At 39.4% G+C, this 16,689-nt stretch overlaps 1 protein-coding gene across 2 annotated transcripts; it reads left to right on the top strand.

Annotated features, from left to right (window-relative positions):
• Positions 1–1,077: 1,077 nt before the first annotated feature.
• On the top strand, positions 1,078–13,581 carry lsr (lipolysis stimulated lipoprotein receptor). Of its 2 annotated transcripts, XM_080039797.1 has the most exons (11): positions 1,078–1,269; positions 2,567–2,896; positions 3,956–4,075; positions 4,377–4,433; positions 5,636–5,782; positions 8,343–8,540; positions 8,708–8,764; positions 9,509–9,625; positions 10,346–10,640; positions 11,138–11,582; positions 12,491–13,581. In XM_080039797.1, exons 1-11 carry the CDS (start codon positions 1,230–1,232, stop codon positions 12,524–12,526), a joined length of 1,842 nt encoding a protein of 613 aa, XP_079895923.1. In that variant the 5' UTR covers positions 1,078–1,229; the 3' UTR covers positions 12,527–13,581. The 2 variants fall into 2 exon arrangements, with proteins under 2 accessions (XP_079895923.1, XP_079895924.1); XM_080039798.1 differs by lacking the exon at positions 4,377–4,433.
• The last annotated feature ends 3,108 nt before the right edge of the window (positions 13,582–16,689 follow it).

Raw genomic sequence — 16,689 nt, 5'->3', positions numbered from 1 at the left:
TTTTTTTTACAGTTGGCCAAGCTACATTCTACATTCTATAACCAATAATTAGTTTATTATATTTGAGATTCACAATTTGAATCTGCAAAGTAATTACAAGTGGTATAAAAGGTAACAAATACATTTTTACTTTAAGTAGCCTACCAAAAGAAGAAGTAGCCTACTCAGTATCTTGCAGAAGGGCCCATTTTAGGATAATTGATATAGTTATTATTGGATTATGATTATTGATGTTGTTCATCACTATAATGTTGCATAGTGATACTATATATAAAGGAAATCTTTCATCCTCACAAACACATGTAACTGACTTCCTCTCTCTCGCTGAATCAATTCATGAGGGTATTTTATGGTGTGTGTGTGTGTGTGTGTGTGTGCGTGCGTGCGTGTGCGTGTGTGTGTGTGCGTGCGTGCGTAATGGAGTAAAAAGTAAGCTAAATTATTTGCCACTGAATTTTAGTGGAAACTAGTAGAAAATTAAAAGTAAAATTAAAATGTTCTTCTATAGAACGGTACTTGAAGGAAAAAGTTAATTTTAACCACCGTGATTGGGATATTATAGTAGCCTACAGTCATTATTCAATTTGGCAATGGGCAATAGTCACGCGTTAAAATTGCAAAACCTCACCCCTGCAGGAACTGGGTCTACCGCGCGAACGCACGCGCGCGTGCACACACACACACACACACACACACACTATCGTTTACTCCCACGAGCACACAAACAGCTCCCACGAGAGGGTTGAACATTAACAAACAGTGCAAAGTGTTATCAGTGTCTGGAATGTACCAACTATAGGGTAGGTGAAACTTGACTATTTATTCTCCACATTTCTATATTAGGGAACGAAATAGGCCTAAATGTAAATAATAATCAAATGTTTTGTATTTAACTTCTTTTTCCCCCTCCTTTCACCACCAGATACGTGTTGTTAAATGAATCTGTCATAGTTAAAATAAAAATTAAAACACTCCAAAATTATTTACACACCCATGTGTTTTGCAACATGCACTCTGAGCTCACCTGTTGGCTGCTCCGCTGACGTGGGGCGTTCAGGTACTCCCCTCGTCCGCAACATACAAAGAGACAAAATGGAGTTGGAACTACCTGGCTGAGGAAAAGTAGGCCTACCGTATCGCGCAATATTATGCATAACCTTGAGTTTTGTGTATTTGGTGAAATAGTAATAAACTAAGTCGACTGAGACTCCGAAGAACGAAGATTCAAGATGTTCTGGACGTTAATCATCGCCGCTTTGATGGCAACAGGTAAAGTTGGTCTAATTTTTTTCCTAAACAGGGTGGGCCCTCTTCCGTGAAAAGTGCGTTGGTAAATACGGTCCCTCAGCTGCTCGACTTTCGTCCAATTTTGACACATTTCCGTTGCATTTTGTTGTTTAATGACAGTTTTTGGCCTGTTTATGTACATCTAAGGGATTATTAAGTGGACATCTTATGTTAAAACGCCAAACAGCATGAACGCGATTTTTGAAGCATTAGGCTTTAAAAAAATATATAAATAAAATTCTAAAACTGTTATAATATTTAGTCTTTTTGACGTCATATATTTTTATGTCAAAAAATAAAGAAGGCGAGCAAAACCCACTATAAAGATACCAATCAACAACACCGATAACCTATATTGAATGTTTAGCAGTTTTACTTAAATAAAAGAGGTGACATATTTCCATAATGTGCAAGTGGGGAATAAAAGTATACTTGGGCAAATGTTGCCAGAAAATGTGTTTGCCAAAATGTGCCATCTGGAAACTATTTTCCGTGTTGTGTGGCTCCTGAGTTGCCTTCACATATCTGATCGACTATACTGTAACGAACCACGCTGTCTGATAGAGACAATATTATACACATGGGTTCAACAGCACCGTACTACAGGTGTTTCAACACCAAGGTAGCCTATAGCCTACTTTTTTATGGCGGGAAATATAGTTGATCATATCTGCAAAGTATACTTAGAAACAATAAGCCAATACATACTTAGGAACAGTGAAGGCAATCAATATGTGTTGTTCAAAAAAAAAATCTATGTTTTGATGTAGTTGGGAAACATTTGGTGGTATTGTGCTGCATGGTTTCTTGAGGGCCTTTTATGTTCAAGATAAGCAATACCTGAAAAATAAAATATGAAAATAATATTTTCCTGCCAACAAAACCTATGAAAAGAGGCTTGCTGGTGTATCCAAAGCCTGGCTCATATGAGTGATCCCTCTGTCCTTTTGAGCTTGCAAAGTGTGCATACTTGACATAACTTACTTGTCTGTAATGGTCAGACAGCCACAGAGGTTGTCTGAGTTGACTCATCACACCCACTCTCTGTGATACTAGCGGCGAGGAAGTACTGTGTCATATATAGTATATGCCACTCCCAGGCTCCTTTTTTTTCCTGAATTTTGGCTGTTGAAGACCCAGTAAATGTGTGTGTTTGGGGTGTTGGGCTTAAACCAGTTCATAGTATATCATAATACATGTTATACCTTTCAAAGCTGCTGTAAATAAGATCAGCACTTCAAATCTCCAATATAATATATGTTTTTTGATTTCTCTCCAGAGTCCACCATGGCCATCTCGGTCAAGTGCCCTAAGAAGAGGTACGTTGTCATCCTCTTCCAGCCGGTCACCCTCACCTGTAACTTCGAGACCACCGCCACACAGCCTCCTGTCATCGCATGGAAGTACAAGTCATATTGCCGGGACCCCATCCAGGCTGCATTGAACCCCAGCAGTGCAGAGAACATCATTTCCCAGAACAACCCAAACTTTGATGCCAACATCGAGTGCGCCGACAGCCAGCGGACAGTGCGCATAGTGGCCTCCAAGCAAAGCAACTCTGTTACCCTGGGCCCAGATTACCAGTCTCGCAAGATCAGCATCATGAACAGTAAGTTTATTCAAACCTACACTTTAGTAAACACCTGAATGAGATTGTTTGGCCTGACATGGACAATTAGATTCTAAAGACATTCAGAATATATCATTGTAACCAAAACTAATTTAGCTATGAAATCAGTTTAAGGACTGTGGGTCCATTGTGGGTGGAAAACTAACTTCAATTACATCTAACCCTAACCGGCTAAAAATAAACATAAACATGTCTAAACAACTTTGGTAAAACCTTTTTCAATACTAACATAGAAAAAAACTCTTCCTTCTTAGGTCCTGACATGTTTTTCCCCCACCATAATCACTCCCACTCATGTTTCAGTCTGTATCTCACACAGCCTGTCTCCAGAGTACAGATGTCTTCTCGCAACACACAATCATACACACTCTGCTGTGCACAACTTTGCAGTAACAGTCTCTATCTACTCCATGTATCCATCCTTCTATCTATTAATAACCAGGGCAGTCACGTTTTTGACAAAGACATTACTGTTTAAATTTTTTACTTGTGAAAAATGTGGGAAACGCAATTGAAACGAGCACCCCTTTAAATGTGTGTGGGAGAACTGCATTTTAGCAGTGGACCAAGCAAGACTAGACTAAAAGCCTAATTGTATACGTAAAGCCTCTAAAATAGTAAATTATTTTATTTGGATTGGTAAATATGCTATTTTCAGATGCTTACTATCATGCAACTAACTCTTGGAATTAAGTTTTTAGAAGGATTTTGTGGATTTGGGTTTAAAATCAAATCAAATACATTTTATTTGTATAGCCCAATATCACAAATAGACATTTGCCTCAGTGGGCTTTGCATTCCATACAGTATGACACCCTGCCCTTACACCCTTAGCTCGGCTGAGAAAAAACTCCCAGTAAAATACCCTTTACCGGGATGTAAAAAAAAAAATAGTAAGGCTTCAGTGGACTGGGAGGGCATAATACTGCAACATAACAGAGATCATCCTACTATTATACAATTGTTTATAGTAGATAATGATACGGTTGCTAATTTAGAACAATAAATCACATCTGTGTATTGACGTGTTTCTCACAGATGCTGATTTGAACTTCGCCCAGACGGCATGGGGCGACAGCGGCGTCTACGTCTGTTCTGTCACCTCGGCCCAAGACCTTTCAGGAACCAATGAAGACTTCACTGAGCTTATTGTACTCGGTACGTTGCTTCTCCTTTTTTTTCTTTTTCTTTCTCTTTCTAGGCTTCCCCATTTTCTCTACTTCCCTCCCTCCATTCACGCACATCCCATTACACACAAGGTTTTTTTTACGTGACACATTAAATGTTTCAAATAAACATGGCCAGGCAGATTTTGCAAATAGCTGACAAACTAGTGAGTGGGCACATACGTATACACAGTCAACAGAGAGGATAATTTCTAAATTAGTCATTAGTTGCAGGCAGTAAAATTAGACCGATACCACTTTAAAGTAATTGTGACTTTATCTTTCTTTCACAGCGAGAAAGTCAAATACTACTGACCTCCTGCCTGGCATTGACTTACTGGTTATGGAAGGTAGTACAAGCCCTTTGATATAGCTCAGTCATGTTGTAGCCCCACAGTACAGCTGTGTGAGCGAGAAGGAGGTTTAGTTGTTAAAGTACATGGGATTGGCAAAACATTTTTTACACAACACCCCAGCTGCATTTTTTGAGTTCACTCGGGTAATGTGTGTTCAAAGATTCAGTAATGTATTTTCCACTTTGTTAAACACATTTAAACAGTTTAGGCCTTAGACATACAATAGATAGTGTGGCTCAATAACATCCAAAATGGCTACTATGACTCATCTTGGCTCTACAGCCCCTTTGCAAACAAACATCCTGTTGTGATCTAAATGTTAAAATATTATATTTTTATGCAAACCAAACTGTTGTGTTTTGATTTTGTTTGTTTAGCATGAGTTGGCAGCAAAATGTTTATTTAAAATGTTAGTTATTTTTTTATTTAAAAAAAAAAAATTAACCCACTCTACTCTTCACTGTGTAATTTGGTTCAGTGCAAGTTACTGTTGCTTCCTGGTTGCAACAAAAAGACACTCAGCACATATTTCCCTATCGGTGCACTGTAACAGTACATAGTGGTCAAATACCGTTTTTAAACTGTGCTCTGCTAAACCAGTTTCTGTTTCAGTATTGCCTCTCTCTCTCTCTTTGCTGTTTTTTTTGTTTCTTTGCTAAATGGCATGTGCTGCCTGAACTGACTTGTTGAGTGAAATCATGCCCCGGAAAACACGGACGAACTGGCTCTACCGGTTTTGACAAACCATTCAAAAATATCCAAATTACCACTTGTAGACAGCATGTTTTGTTGATCTGAACAGCCAATAACAAAAATTATTTTACGAGCTTGCCAACGATGTAACCAGATTGTTTGCATTTATTTAAAAAAAAAACAGTACCGTGGCGCTCCAGACACGTAGACTGTCTTGGTCTAGCCACAAACTGCTATTGCTATTTCCTCTGCTAGTTGCTGTTTGACTGTTCTTCATTCATCCCTTTACGCACCACTGCATAGACATATCCAGTATTGTCCTTTAGTTCATTGTATATCTCCATATTGTATTATATTGTAAAGAACTGTGTTAAAGCAAATCTTTCTTATTTTCTGGCCTTTTGTTACTTGTTTAATAATAGAGAAACATAATTTTTTTTGGAGAAAACATACAAATCTTTGGTATATATGTATGTAATGTATCCCCTGATGTGCACACACAGACTGGCTCCTGGTTCTGCTGGTGGTTGTGGGGTTCTTGTTGCTGCTGCTGCTGATAGGGATCTGCTGGTGCCAGTGCTGTCCTCACACCTGCTGCTGCTACATCAGCTGCCCATGCTGCCCCGAGCGCTGCTGCTGCCCTAGAGCATGTAAGTACAACATGGAAAGCCACCTCAGACTTCTACTGTGTAAAACCTAGCATTATTACAATAAAGTGATTTTAATTTTTTTTTTATTAAAATGTATCAGTAAAACTGGGGGTACAAAACATGTTAAGTTCAGATTCTGGTATCAGATAAATATGTTGCCAACATTTGAGAAGTGTGCGTTCCTCTATTAAATGAAGTATTGTATTTAAATCAGTAATTTCTTAGATATCATACTGGCACACGTATAAATAAGTATCAAACTATAGCCCACCAAAATATAACATTAAAAAAAAGATGAGTTCTTATACAGATGAAACTCGAAAAATTAGAATATCGTGCAAAAGTTCATTTATTTCAGTAATTCAACCTAAAAGGTGAAACTAATATATTATATAAACTCATTACATTCAAAGTGAGATATTTCAAGCCTCTATTTGTTATAATTGTGATTATTATGGCTTACAGCTTATGAAAACCCCAAATTCAAAATATCAGAAAATTAGAATATTACATAAAATCAATAAAAAAAAAAAAATTAAATACAGAAATATCGGCCCTCTAGAAAGTATAATCATGCATATGTACTAAGTACTTGGTTTGGGCCCCTTTTGCATGAATTATTGCCTAAATGCAGCGTGGCATGGATGCTATCAGCCTGTGGCACTGCTGAGGTGTTAAGGGAGCCCAGGTTGCTTTGATAGAGGCCATCAGCTCGTCTGTATTGTTGGGTCTGGTGTGTATCATCTTGCGCTTGACAATACTCCATAGTTTCTCTATTGGGTTCAGGTCAGAAGAGTTGTCTGGCCAATCAACACAGTAACACCATGGTCAGTCAACCAGTTACTTGTGGTTTTGGCACTGTGGACAGGTGTCAAGTCTTGCTGGAAAAAGTAATTCAGCATTTCCATAAAGCTTGTCAACAGACAGGAGCATCAAGTGCTCTAAAATCTCCTGGTAGACAGCTGTGGTGACTTTGGACTTGATAACACCAGCATCATCAGATGACATGGTGCCTCAAATCATCACTGACTGTTGAAACTTGACAGTGGTCTTCAAGCCCCTTGGATTTTGTGCCCCTCCACTCTTCCTCTAGACTGTGGGATTTCCAAATGAAACGCAACATTTCATTTGGATCAGTGATCATTTGAGGTATCATGTCATCTGCTGCTGTTGGTCCACTGTGTTATCAAGTCCAAAGTCACCAGAAGATTTTAGAGCACTTCATGCTTCTGTCTGTTGACGAGCTTTATGGTGATGACAATTTCCATTTCGAGCTAGACTTGGCACCTGCCCACAGTACCATAAACCACTGGTAACTGGTTGACTGACCATGGTATTACTGTGCATGAATGGCCAGACAACTCTCCTGACCTGAACTCCATAGAGAAACTATGGAGTAATGTCAAGAGGAAGATGATACACACCAGACCCAACAATACAGACGAGCTGAAGGCCACTATCAAAGCAACCTGGGCTTCCATAACACCTCAGAAGTGCCACAGACTGATAGCATCCATGCCACGCCGCATTGAGGCAAGAATTCACGCAAAAGTGGCCCAAACCAAGTACTTAGTACATATGCATGATTATACTTTCTAGAGGGCCGACATTTCTGTTTTTAAAAACCTTTTTTTATTGATTTTATGTAATATTCTAATTTTCTGAGATTTTGAATTTGGGGTTTTCATAAACTGTAAGCCATAATAATCACAATTATAACACATAGAGGCTTCACATATCTCACTTTGCATGCAATGAGTTTATATAATATATTAGTTTCACCTTTAAAGTTGAATTACTGAAATAAATGAACTTTTGCACGATATTCTAATTTTTCGAGTTTCACCTGTATATCATATGATCTACTGTTGTACTAAACAAAAATGTGTGCAGAGGGTTTTATGTGCATAGTTAATCTAAAGGGGAAACACACTGAACGTTTTTGCATTTCACAGCTTACCTCGGCAGTGGATTGTTTTAAGCAAAACTCCCCCCAAACTGTGTTCTGGATGTTTATGTATTGAAGAGCATAGAGGAAGTGTAGTAGATCTAACCACAATGTTGATAAGGCAACATCTCAGTCAGCATTGTCATCACCAAAACAGATTATACTCCACAGCCCATTCTTAAATTTCTTAGCAATTAATTTGAAATATCAGGAAATATGTGTTTTTTTTTTTGTTTTTTTTTTAATAGCCGAGAGTTAGATGAGAAGATTGAAATCACTCTCGTGTTTGTGTGGGACGTCTTAAGCCATCACCAGCAGCCAGTTTACTGTAATTAGTTTAGTGAAAAGACAATGAATCAGGGGGGAAACCAAGCTAGCTAGTTTAACCCCTACAAGAATCACAATGTTAAAAGTTGTGGTTTCAAAGGGGCTTTTTGTTGGTGTGGTGCAGTGTTGGCTAAGCTACCCAGTTGCTGGCTTTAGCTGCACTATTTAACAGGCAGACTAGTGTCAATCTTTAGTTTTTTTCTCTTACAGCAAGATAAATGCTGTATGTGTATTTGAAATGTGTGTTCTGTCCACTTCAACCATCCGTTTTCCACTATTCCACAGTGTATGAGGCAGGAAAAGCAGTCAAAGCTATGAGTCAGTATGCTCCGACCCTCTATGCACCCAGTATGTATGCCCAGCCGGCATACGGTGGCCCGCTAATGCAACAGGCTGGTATGCCCATGCTCCCGCTACCCAACGGAGGGGGACAACCACCTCACCACAACGGTTACGGCCGAGATTATGACGTTGCCAGCTCTGGTGAGAGTTCAATCCAACACTTATCATTTCAGTCTTGATTGAAGTAGTTCTCAGAAGTGAAAATATGAGTTTCATAAATCCATCTTAAGGTCACACTCATAGTGTTTGTGATTTATACATTTGATGAGTTATTTTTTTTAAAAGGTTGCTTTGTTGTGCTTGTGCAGTTGGACAGGGATCCCAGGTGCCTCTGCTGCATGACCAAGACCCTGGAGGGGACCACTGTGAGTTGTGTGTGTGTGTGTGTGTGTGTGTGTGTGTGTGTGTGTGTGTGTGTGTGTGTGTGTGTGTGTGTGTGTGTGTGTGTGTGTGTGTGTGTGTGTGTGTGTGTGTGTGTGTGTGTGTGTGTGTGTGTGTGTGTGTGTGTGTGTGTGTGTGTGTGTGTGTGTGTGTGTGTGTGTGTGTGTGTGTGTGTGTGTGTGTGTGTGTGTGTGTGTGTGTGTGCACACAAGTGTGGAAAAAACCTATGACAATTACAAAAGTTATTTCCCTAATGTTCTACATTTGCCACGTATGGGGATTTGCCAGTTAAAGGACTGTGGCTAATTGAAATGTACAGGTGTCCCTCCCAAGTCTATCCATTGCAATTGATCTGTATTGGCTAACATAAAGCAGGTCAAAATCCATTCCTTAATTTACTGTACTCTACCATGCTTATTTAAATTAACGATTTTTTAACTTTGCCAATGTAATAGTTTTGATATTTGGATCAGCTGGCTCCATGAAAAATTTAGTTGGCTACATGTTATTTCATTATGTCAGATAAATATTAAATCAACATTTGGGTAAATGTAAGTATAAAATTGGACCCGGACAATACCCAATATTAAGTGATTGGGGTCAGTACTTATTTAAGTTAAAGTGGACTGGGACTGCATTTTGTGGGTACTGCAGTTAGGTTCAGCAATACATTGATTCAATGTATTTGCATGGAGCTGAAATCTGACCTCCTCTCTTCCTCTGTCCAGCTCGCAGTGGGTACCGCATCCAGGTGGACCCTGATGGGAATGCCACGCGGGCCATTTACTATGTGGAGAAGGAGCTGTCCAAGTTGGACCCGTCCAGACCTGCAGGCTATAACCGCTGTGAGTGATTAATCACTTCATGCTACTCTGTTCAATAATCATTTATGTGCCAGCAGCGCCTCAGACTTCTGCGGGAGATACTAATACATCAAATTATTGTAAAAGATGTACTAACTACGGCTTGTGTGTAGTTTACATTTCCTCCCAAGTTGTTGTAAAATGAAGTCCTTTCAGAGTTAATTTGTTTATTGTGTTTTATAAAAGGGGGCATGACTTTAATGTGGACAGTTTGGTATATCCGCTTCAAACTCAAGACTTCCTATGATGTTTGATAACCTCTACTTTCTACTTCTACAATGCTGCCTGCTACTATTAACAAAGTTTTTTTTTTCCAAATGGGTTATCTTGTCTGTAGTTTCACTGTTTTCCACAAACCATAAACAGCTCCTTCTGAGCTAACACAATTATGCATATACATTGGCCATACAAGGCACGCACGCAGCAAAAGGCAAGCCAACACACTCCTCAGTGTGAGGGGGGGAAGCTATGTGACCTTCCTCTGCAACTCCTACACACACTTTAAATAGAAGGTTGGACTTAAATTAACCTCAACGCATGACTTTGCCTCATCTTGAGCTCACCTGCGCCCTCTGGAGAGGATTTTGTATAATGTTCAGATGTGGCTTTTAGTTTGATAATTCTTTTACCTATTACCACTATTTTCTAACCTTCTGTTCTTCTTACCATTTCTTCCTCTGTTTTTTTTCTCTCTCCCTCTAGTGGATAATGTGAGTGTAGTCAGTTCCCTGCACGACAATCTGGACCCTAGAGGCCGCGGTGGTCGCTCCCAGCCTCCACCTCTGGCCACAGTGTATGACCGAGATGAAGCCATGAGCACCATCAGCAGTGTTTCCCAGCAAGGCCGCCGCGATGACTACCCCCGCCGCGGTGCAGGGAACATGGGGGAGAGGGCACGGGCTCGCTCCATGGACAACCTGGACGACATCGGACGACGCTACGACAGAGATGACTATCCACCACACCGCCGCCCTGATGAGCCCAGGGGCAGGAGAGGGTGAGTCCTATTTCCTTACTATTATCAACCCCTCAGCAGTGGCTGCAGGTATCTATTAACCTGGGTGGTACTACATGCAATGAGTATGTTGTAGTTTGGTGTGCTAAGCTACTTAATTTATCTCTGAACTATAGGACTGCACGATTGTTTTTTTCTTTTCTATTGTTCATTTAAGTTTATGTGTTGGATTACAAATATTGTTTTGTAAATGTGTATGTAACATTGTTGTACTTTATTGCTGTTTTGCAATCCCGTGTGGGATGGGCCACTTGTGTGATATGACGTGAAAATAAACCTTTCGTTCATTTATTCATATACAGCTTCTCACGCCTGTAGCTGAGACCCATATGGTGACTTCTGCAAGATATAGCGAAGGGTTTAAGCTAAACCTTAATTGACGACACGACAATGAGTGTTAAACTTGTCTTCAGCTAATAATACAGAGCTGCTCCACTATATTTCCTTTTCCCTTCAAATTTGCCTTTTCTGTTCTTAAGCTCTGACGATGGCTGGAGCAGTAGCGCCCGCGGCGGCGATGACCGTGACTATGACGACCGTCGGCGTCGTGAGCGCTCCCCTGAGGATCGTAGGAGAGGGAACGGAGCGGCCTACGGCGGTCTCCCGGGGAGACGCAGCCGTAGCCGTGACGACCTGATGGCCATGGAGAGAGATACCCCGTCTAGGGGCGGGGCCAGAGATCACTATGACGACAGCTTCCTGAGAGAAGCCATGGAGAGGAAGAAGCTGGGTGAGCAGCAGAGGGCACGCAGCCGAGACAGACTGGACAGCGAGAGCGACCGCTCAGAGAGGAGCAGGACGCCACGCGGGCCCCCGCCACTCCCTCACAACCCGCCCTCTGGATACCCTGGGCGCCGTGACGACTACCCACCTCCTCCTCCACCACCGTACAGTGATGAAGAAAGGAAAAGCAACCTGCGCAAGGTGAGTCACAGCAAAACCCTGTACAGTCACATGACACTACTGGTGTGTGTCATGTGTGTGTCACTGGTGTGTGTAAATGATTTGAAATGGAAAAGTCACGTACTGTTCAAGTCTGTTTTGTTTTTGCTGTAAGGTTTCCCGCAATGGCCAATATGAACAGGAGGAAATATTTAGATCAAGCACAACTAGGGCTGCAACTAACGATTATTCTGATAATCGATTAATCTGTCGATTATTTTCTCGATTAATCGATTATTAATCGATTAGTGTTTTGGTCCGTAAAATGTCAGAAAATGGTGAAAAATGTTAATACATTTTCCAAAGCCCATGTTGACGTCCTCAAATATATTGTAATGTCCAACACACACGGATATTTCAGTTTACTGTCATAATAGGATTAAAGAAACCAGAAAAAATTCACATTTGAGAAGCTGAAATCAGAGAATTTGGAAATGTTTTATTCAAAAATTACTTAAGACGATTAATCGATTATCAAAATAGTTGGCGATTATTTTAATAATCGATTAATAATCGATTCATCGATTAATCGTTGCAGCTCTAAGCACAACCCATTTCAGTCAGTTCTTTGATAATACCAAACATGGGGAAGCCACCTTATTTCTTCAGCTTTATAAGTCTGGTGATTAAAAGCGTGAGTGTTTTTGTTGTTTTTGCGACACCAGCGCCTGCTGTCCTAAAGACCTTTTCTAGCACTTTCGGGCGTTGCGTGCATTTGTTTAGGAAACGAGTGAAAGAGAGAACGTAGGATGCATCGCAATAAGGTAATGTATTTAGCCTATATGGGACACTGTAAAATGACAATGGTGAAGCTTAAGTAAACTTTTGTTTTGTTTTGTTTTCTTCTGAGTTCACTTGTCACGTTGACACAACTTTTTCTTGTCTTGTAGAATGGAGCTGTGAGTCGGGAGAGCCTGGTGGTGTGAAACCAGCCGGACGTGACTCGGCTCTGATGCATTTAAAAGAAGGATCAACTGATTCCCAGGACTGTAAATATTAGGCACACTGCTAATTTGCTGTGCAGATTTTTATGTTGTTTAATTTTGTATGACTTATCAATGAATCGAGGCTGAATGTGTATGAGTGCTTTTTCTAACAGGGAAGAGGTTCACATATTATACATTATGTGCCTTTTTGATGTACAAAACATTGTGGCTGCCACAAGTGCCTTAAAGTGTACATAATTTTACTATTAGATGTGTAAGTCAAGTTGATAAATAATCCTGTGTAACATTGTTTACATCTTGACGAGTAAACATGTTTCAGGTTATTTCAGCTTTGTTAGTGTTTTTAACACGTATGTGGTCTATCATTAGTTAGCTAATACAGGTGCTGATATAGATGGCTGGGTGTCCATAGATTGTTCTGTCTCTTTACTGACTTAAAACGCATTGTTTTTATATAAAAAAATACATTTTAAAGAACTGGTTTTATCTCTGCTTTTAGTTGTCAGAGTGTGCTCAATGTATTTACTGTAGAAACCTGGTGAGCAAAATAGTCTTGGTTAGAATATGTGTTTGAGTACTTATGTTTTATTAACTTTTTTTTACACAAAATTTCAGTTATAACTTTCAGTATATTGTACAGTAATACACTCTGAATTGTGATGAAACCTAATTTTACAATAAAGGTCTCTATTGTCTGGCCATTTCTGTGACTTTCAGTGTTTTACCACTAGATGACACCATCATGTAAGTCTGTAATTCAATGGCACAGCACATTGTAGCACTAGTTTGTTGTGGACCAAAGCCTGTGTTACTGTTGAACTTGGGAAGTAAAATTTACAACAGAATATATATCTAAAGGCACTGTATTCAGATCCTATGTAAACAAAAGTTGCTGAGGGAAAAGCCCTTAAGCATCAGTATTGGGACAATGGGTGGGCACACATTCAGGAACAATGCTACAATGCAACAAAGAAATGTGCATCAAATACTTACTTTTGAAGCTTAAACTACAATAAATGATGTTCATTCATTAACATGCCTATGTGTTGAACAATGGTACAGTTTCAGTCAACTGTCCTTTGCATTTTAGATTTAAACTTGTCAAAGAATATTAAAATATCTGTCTCAAATATGTATTCTCTTCCCAATACTGTATGTTTATATATCATCCACTCATATTGTATTTGTGATAATACTTATTTAATTTTTTTAAATTGGGTTGCACTTACTTTTACTTTATACTCTGGATGTATTACTGTACATAAGAAGCAGCTGCTTAGATTTTAGTGTTTGTCCCATGATGAAAATATTTCACTAAGTTTCTCCGTAGGAAAGAACATTAGCAAAAAAAGAATGCCAAGTAGTTCAAAAGTCAGAAAGGAAGTATTTATATTGGCGCTATATTGATTTTAGAAATCCCACAATCCTCTGATTCAGGTGTCTTGATTTCTGTCTTTCTCCCCGAGGCCATCTCTTCTTCACGCTGTTCGTCCTTCCTGATGTCAATCAACACCCTGGGCTTTCTCATACTAAAGGATGATTACAGTAACCGAGGTTGGCGCGAATCATATAACCACACATTGTCAGACTACATCAGACTGTAGCGACACCTAGCTGTGAGTGTATAAAAAATATTTTACTGAAAAGGAGTGCATTTTTTTCCTGGATGAAAATAGGTTGAAATTAAAATAAAAACAGAATACCCTTGACAATGCACTAAACATGACTTTTAACCAAGATATTTTGGTTATCTACACAGGTATACATGATTTCACTTTCACCATGGTATCCTAAACAGATGCCATGATGCTGTGTCCAGTATGTTAAAGAGTAATCTGAGATCTAAGGAATCTACCACATATAAACACACACTACACCAATGGCCATCTATTTTTATGATATCTGATTTTGATGTTTGTATGAAATATTTTTTTTACTGTAGGTTGGGGTAGCAGAGTGGGGTGGACACACAATAGCAGACTGTTGTATCAGTGAAATAGTTGTATTTAGTTTTATGTCTCTGGGTATAACCCTCTGAAAGACTCCTAAATGGTTCACAGTAACAACTTGAGGAGGTGTATCAGCCATTTAGTAGTAACACTCACATACAATTGGACTCACAACAAGTTTGGAAGGAGAAATTATCACAATCGTTTCCAACTATGTTTGATCCTACATTTCTCTAAGTGCCAGCCGACAACAGACTTGAAACCTTAAACACAATGTTTTTCAAAACATTTGGTAGTTTACACACCCAAACCGACATAACCCTCCTTGTATCACCATCATGGCTTTTTTTCCTCCAAATACAGAGATAGGGATGTGTTTGGCATTTGGCTGGTTTTACACTGTTCAAAGCTGAACACTATATCAATGTACCTGATGTAGCAGTAACAAATGGTGCTCATGTGAGATGCCAGTAGTGAAATCAAGTGGGTGATTTTTGTTGCGCTTTTATCTAGTGGAATATTTTGAACGTTGAATAATTCTGTAACGCCCCCAGATTGAGTTCACTAACAATGTTATTGTAATCATCATTTTCCCCACAACATCTCCCCATGGCAACGATTTTGTGATTAGGTTGAGGGTGAGATCATGGTCACGGTTAATACAATCACAAACGTTAAGCTCTGTTATTGGAAGCGAATGCATCCTTCATGGAAAAAATATCATGCAACCCTTTCGAACTTTATTCAGCAACCCTTATGAACCTCGGCAATGACTTTGGTGAGTATAATGTTTTAATGATAGAAAAGATGGCCAGAAATATAAAATGTTTTTTTTAACCACCAATGTGAATCTACCCCTCGAACACACACACACACACACACACACACACACACACACACACACACACACACACACACACCCCACCCCCCACCCCCATATCTGTATGCCAGAGACACAATCTGCTGACAGAGGGAGGAGGGAGAGTCGTAGAGAAAGCAAATGCCGAAGGAGAGAAGACGACTTTCTGAGCTCCTCACTGGCTTCAGATCAGCTGACACGGTAAGAGCTCTGCTACTCTCTCATCTAAAATTATAATGTATTACTTTGAAATTTTCCTCACATGTTTATCCTGCACACGCTGATGGGTTTTGCTTCACTCTGAGTCATAACTGTTCTCATTCGTGTTTAAATTCCAAATCTTAATTTATATTTTTATGCATCAGAATGGCATTGAGTTTATAATTGCAGTCACAGTTAGTTAACATCACCAAAGAAGCCAATATCTCACAGCAGTTTGTTGTATATCTGAAGTTAACAGATCCTTTACTCATAGTTTTATTATCATAGTATATCTACATTTAATGCTCTAACACGTTACAGGATTAAAGCCGGGAATGGTACACAGAAAATGATGAATGTGTTTCATTACCATGCATTATGTGCATACCTGTGTATTAGCTGGAAGACACTGGCTACAACAAACTTTGAATTCTTCCAATATTTTGTCCAACATTTGTGTAAACATTGGGTTTTTATATCTTTCTGGCAATGGCATATTCTCACATAATTGATATGTTAAAAAAAACTGTCTTCTTAGCCATGTTAACTTGTAATTTCATGTAAATACATGGCAGTCACTGCTCTCATTCCTTGAGATGTCTTCGGTGTCTGTCAATTCACTGTCATTGGAGGAATACCAATGACATCCAAACACATTAACACTTCTTTTCTGAGCGTTCCATTTCTACAAAATGGTTTTCAATAATTGTAGTGTCTTTAATGGAAAGGGCTCGAGAAAATGTTTTCAAAAAATGACCTGCATATTAAACATTCTCCAAATCCCCATTGACAGTTGGAGCGCAATATGGGAATTTAGGCCAAGTAGGACAATTTTGAGATTATTGGCACTTTAGGGAATAACATTCCCTTGTAACACACAGACAGCAGCCTGTCAGGGCTCTGGACATACAGTCCTCAATTGGGTCAATACACCGAATTGAAATATACTTTGTATTTAAATTTGAACCAATTACTTTTACGCATATGGACAAGAAGATTAAAAAAGTCTTATCCAAATTAGGTTTAAAACCTGCTGTTAGTAATGTGGTTCCATATAGTTCTGCATGTTCAATAAATGACCAAAATGGCAAATGATTTAGGCAAACACCGCCTGGGCAGAGTGATAAAAACAC

The sequence above is a fragment of the Ammodytes marinus genome (assembly GCF_949987685.1).
Source record: "Ammodytes marinus genome assembly, chromosome: 13".
Lineage (NCBI taxonomy): Eukaryota > Metazoa > Chordata > Actinopteri > Uranoscopiformes > Ammodytidae > Ammodytes > Ammodytes marinus.
The sequence above is the reverse complement of the archived record's forward strand: the minus strand, read 5'-3'. Positions and strand labels throughout refer to the sequence as shown.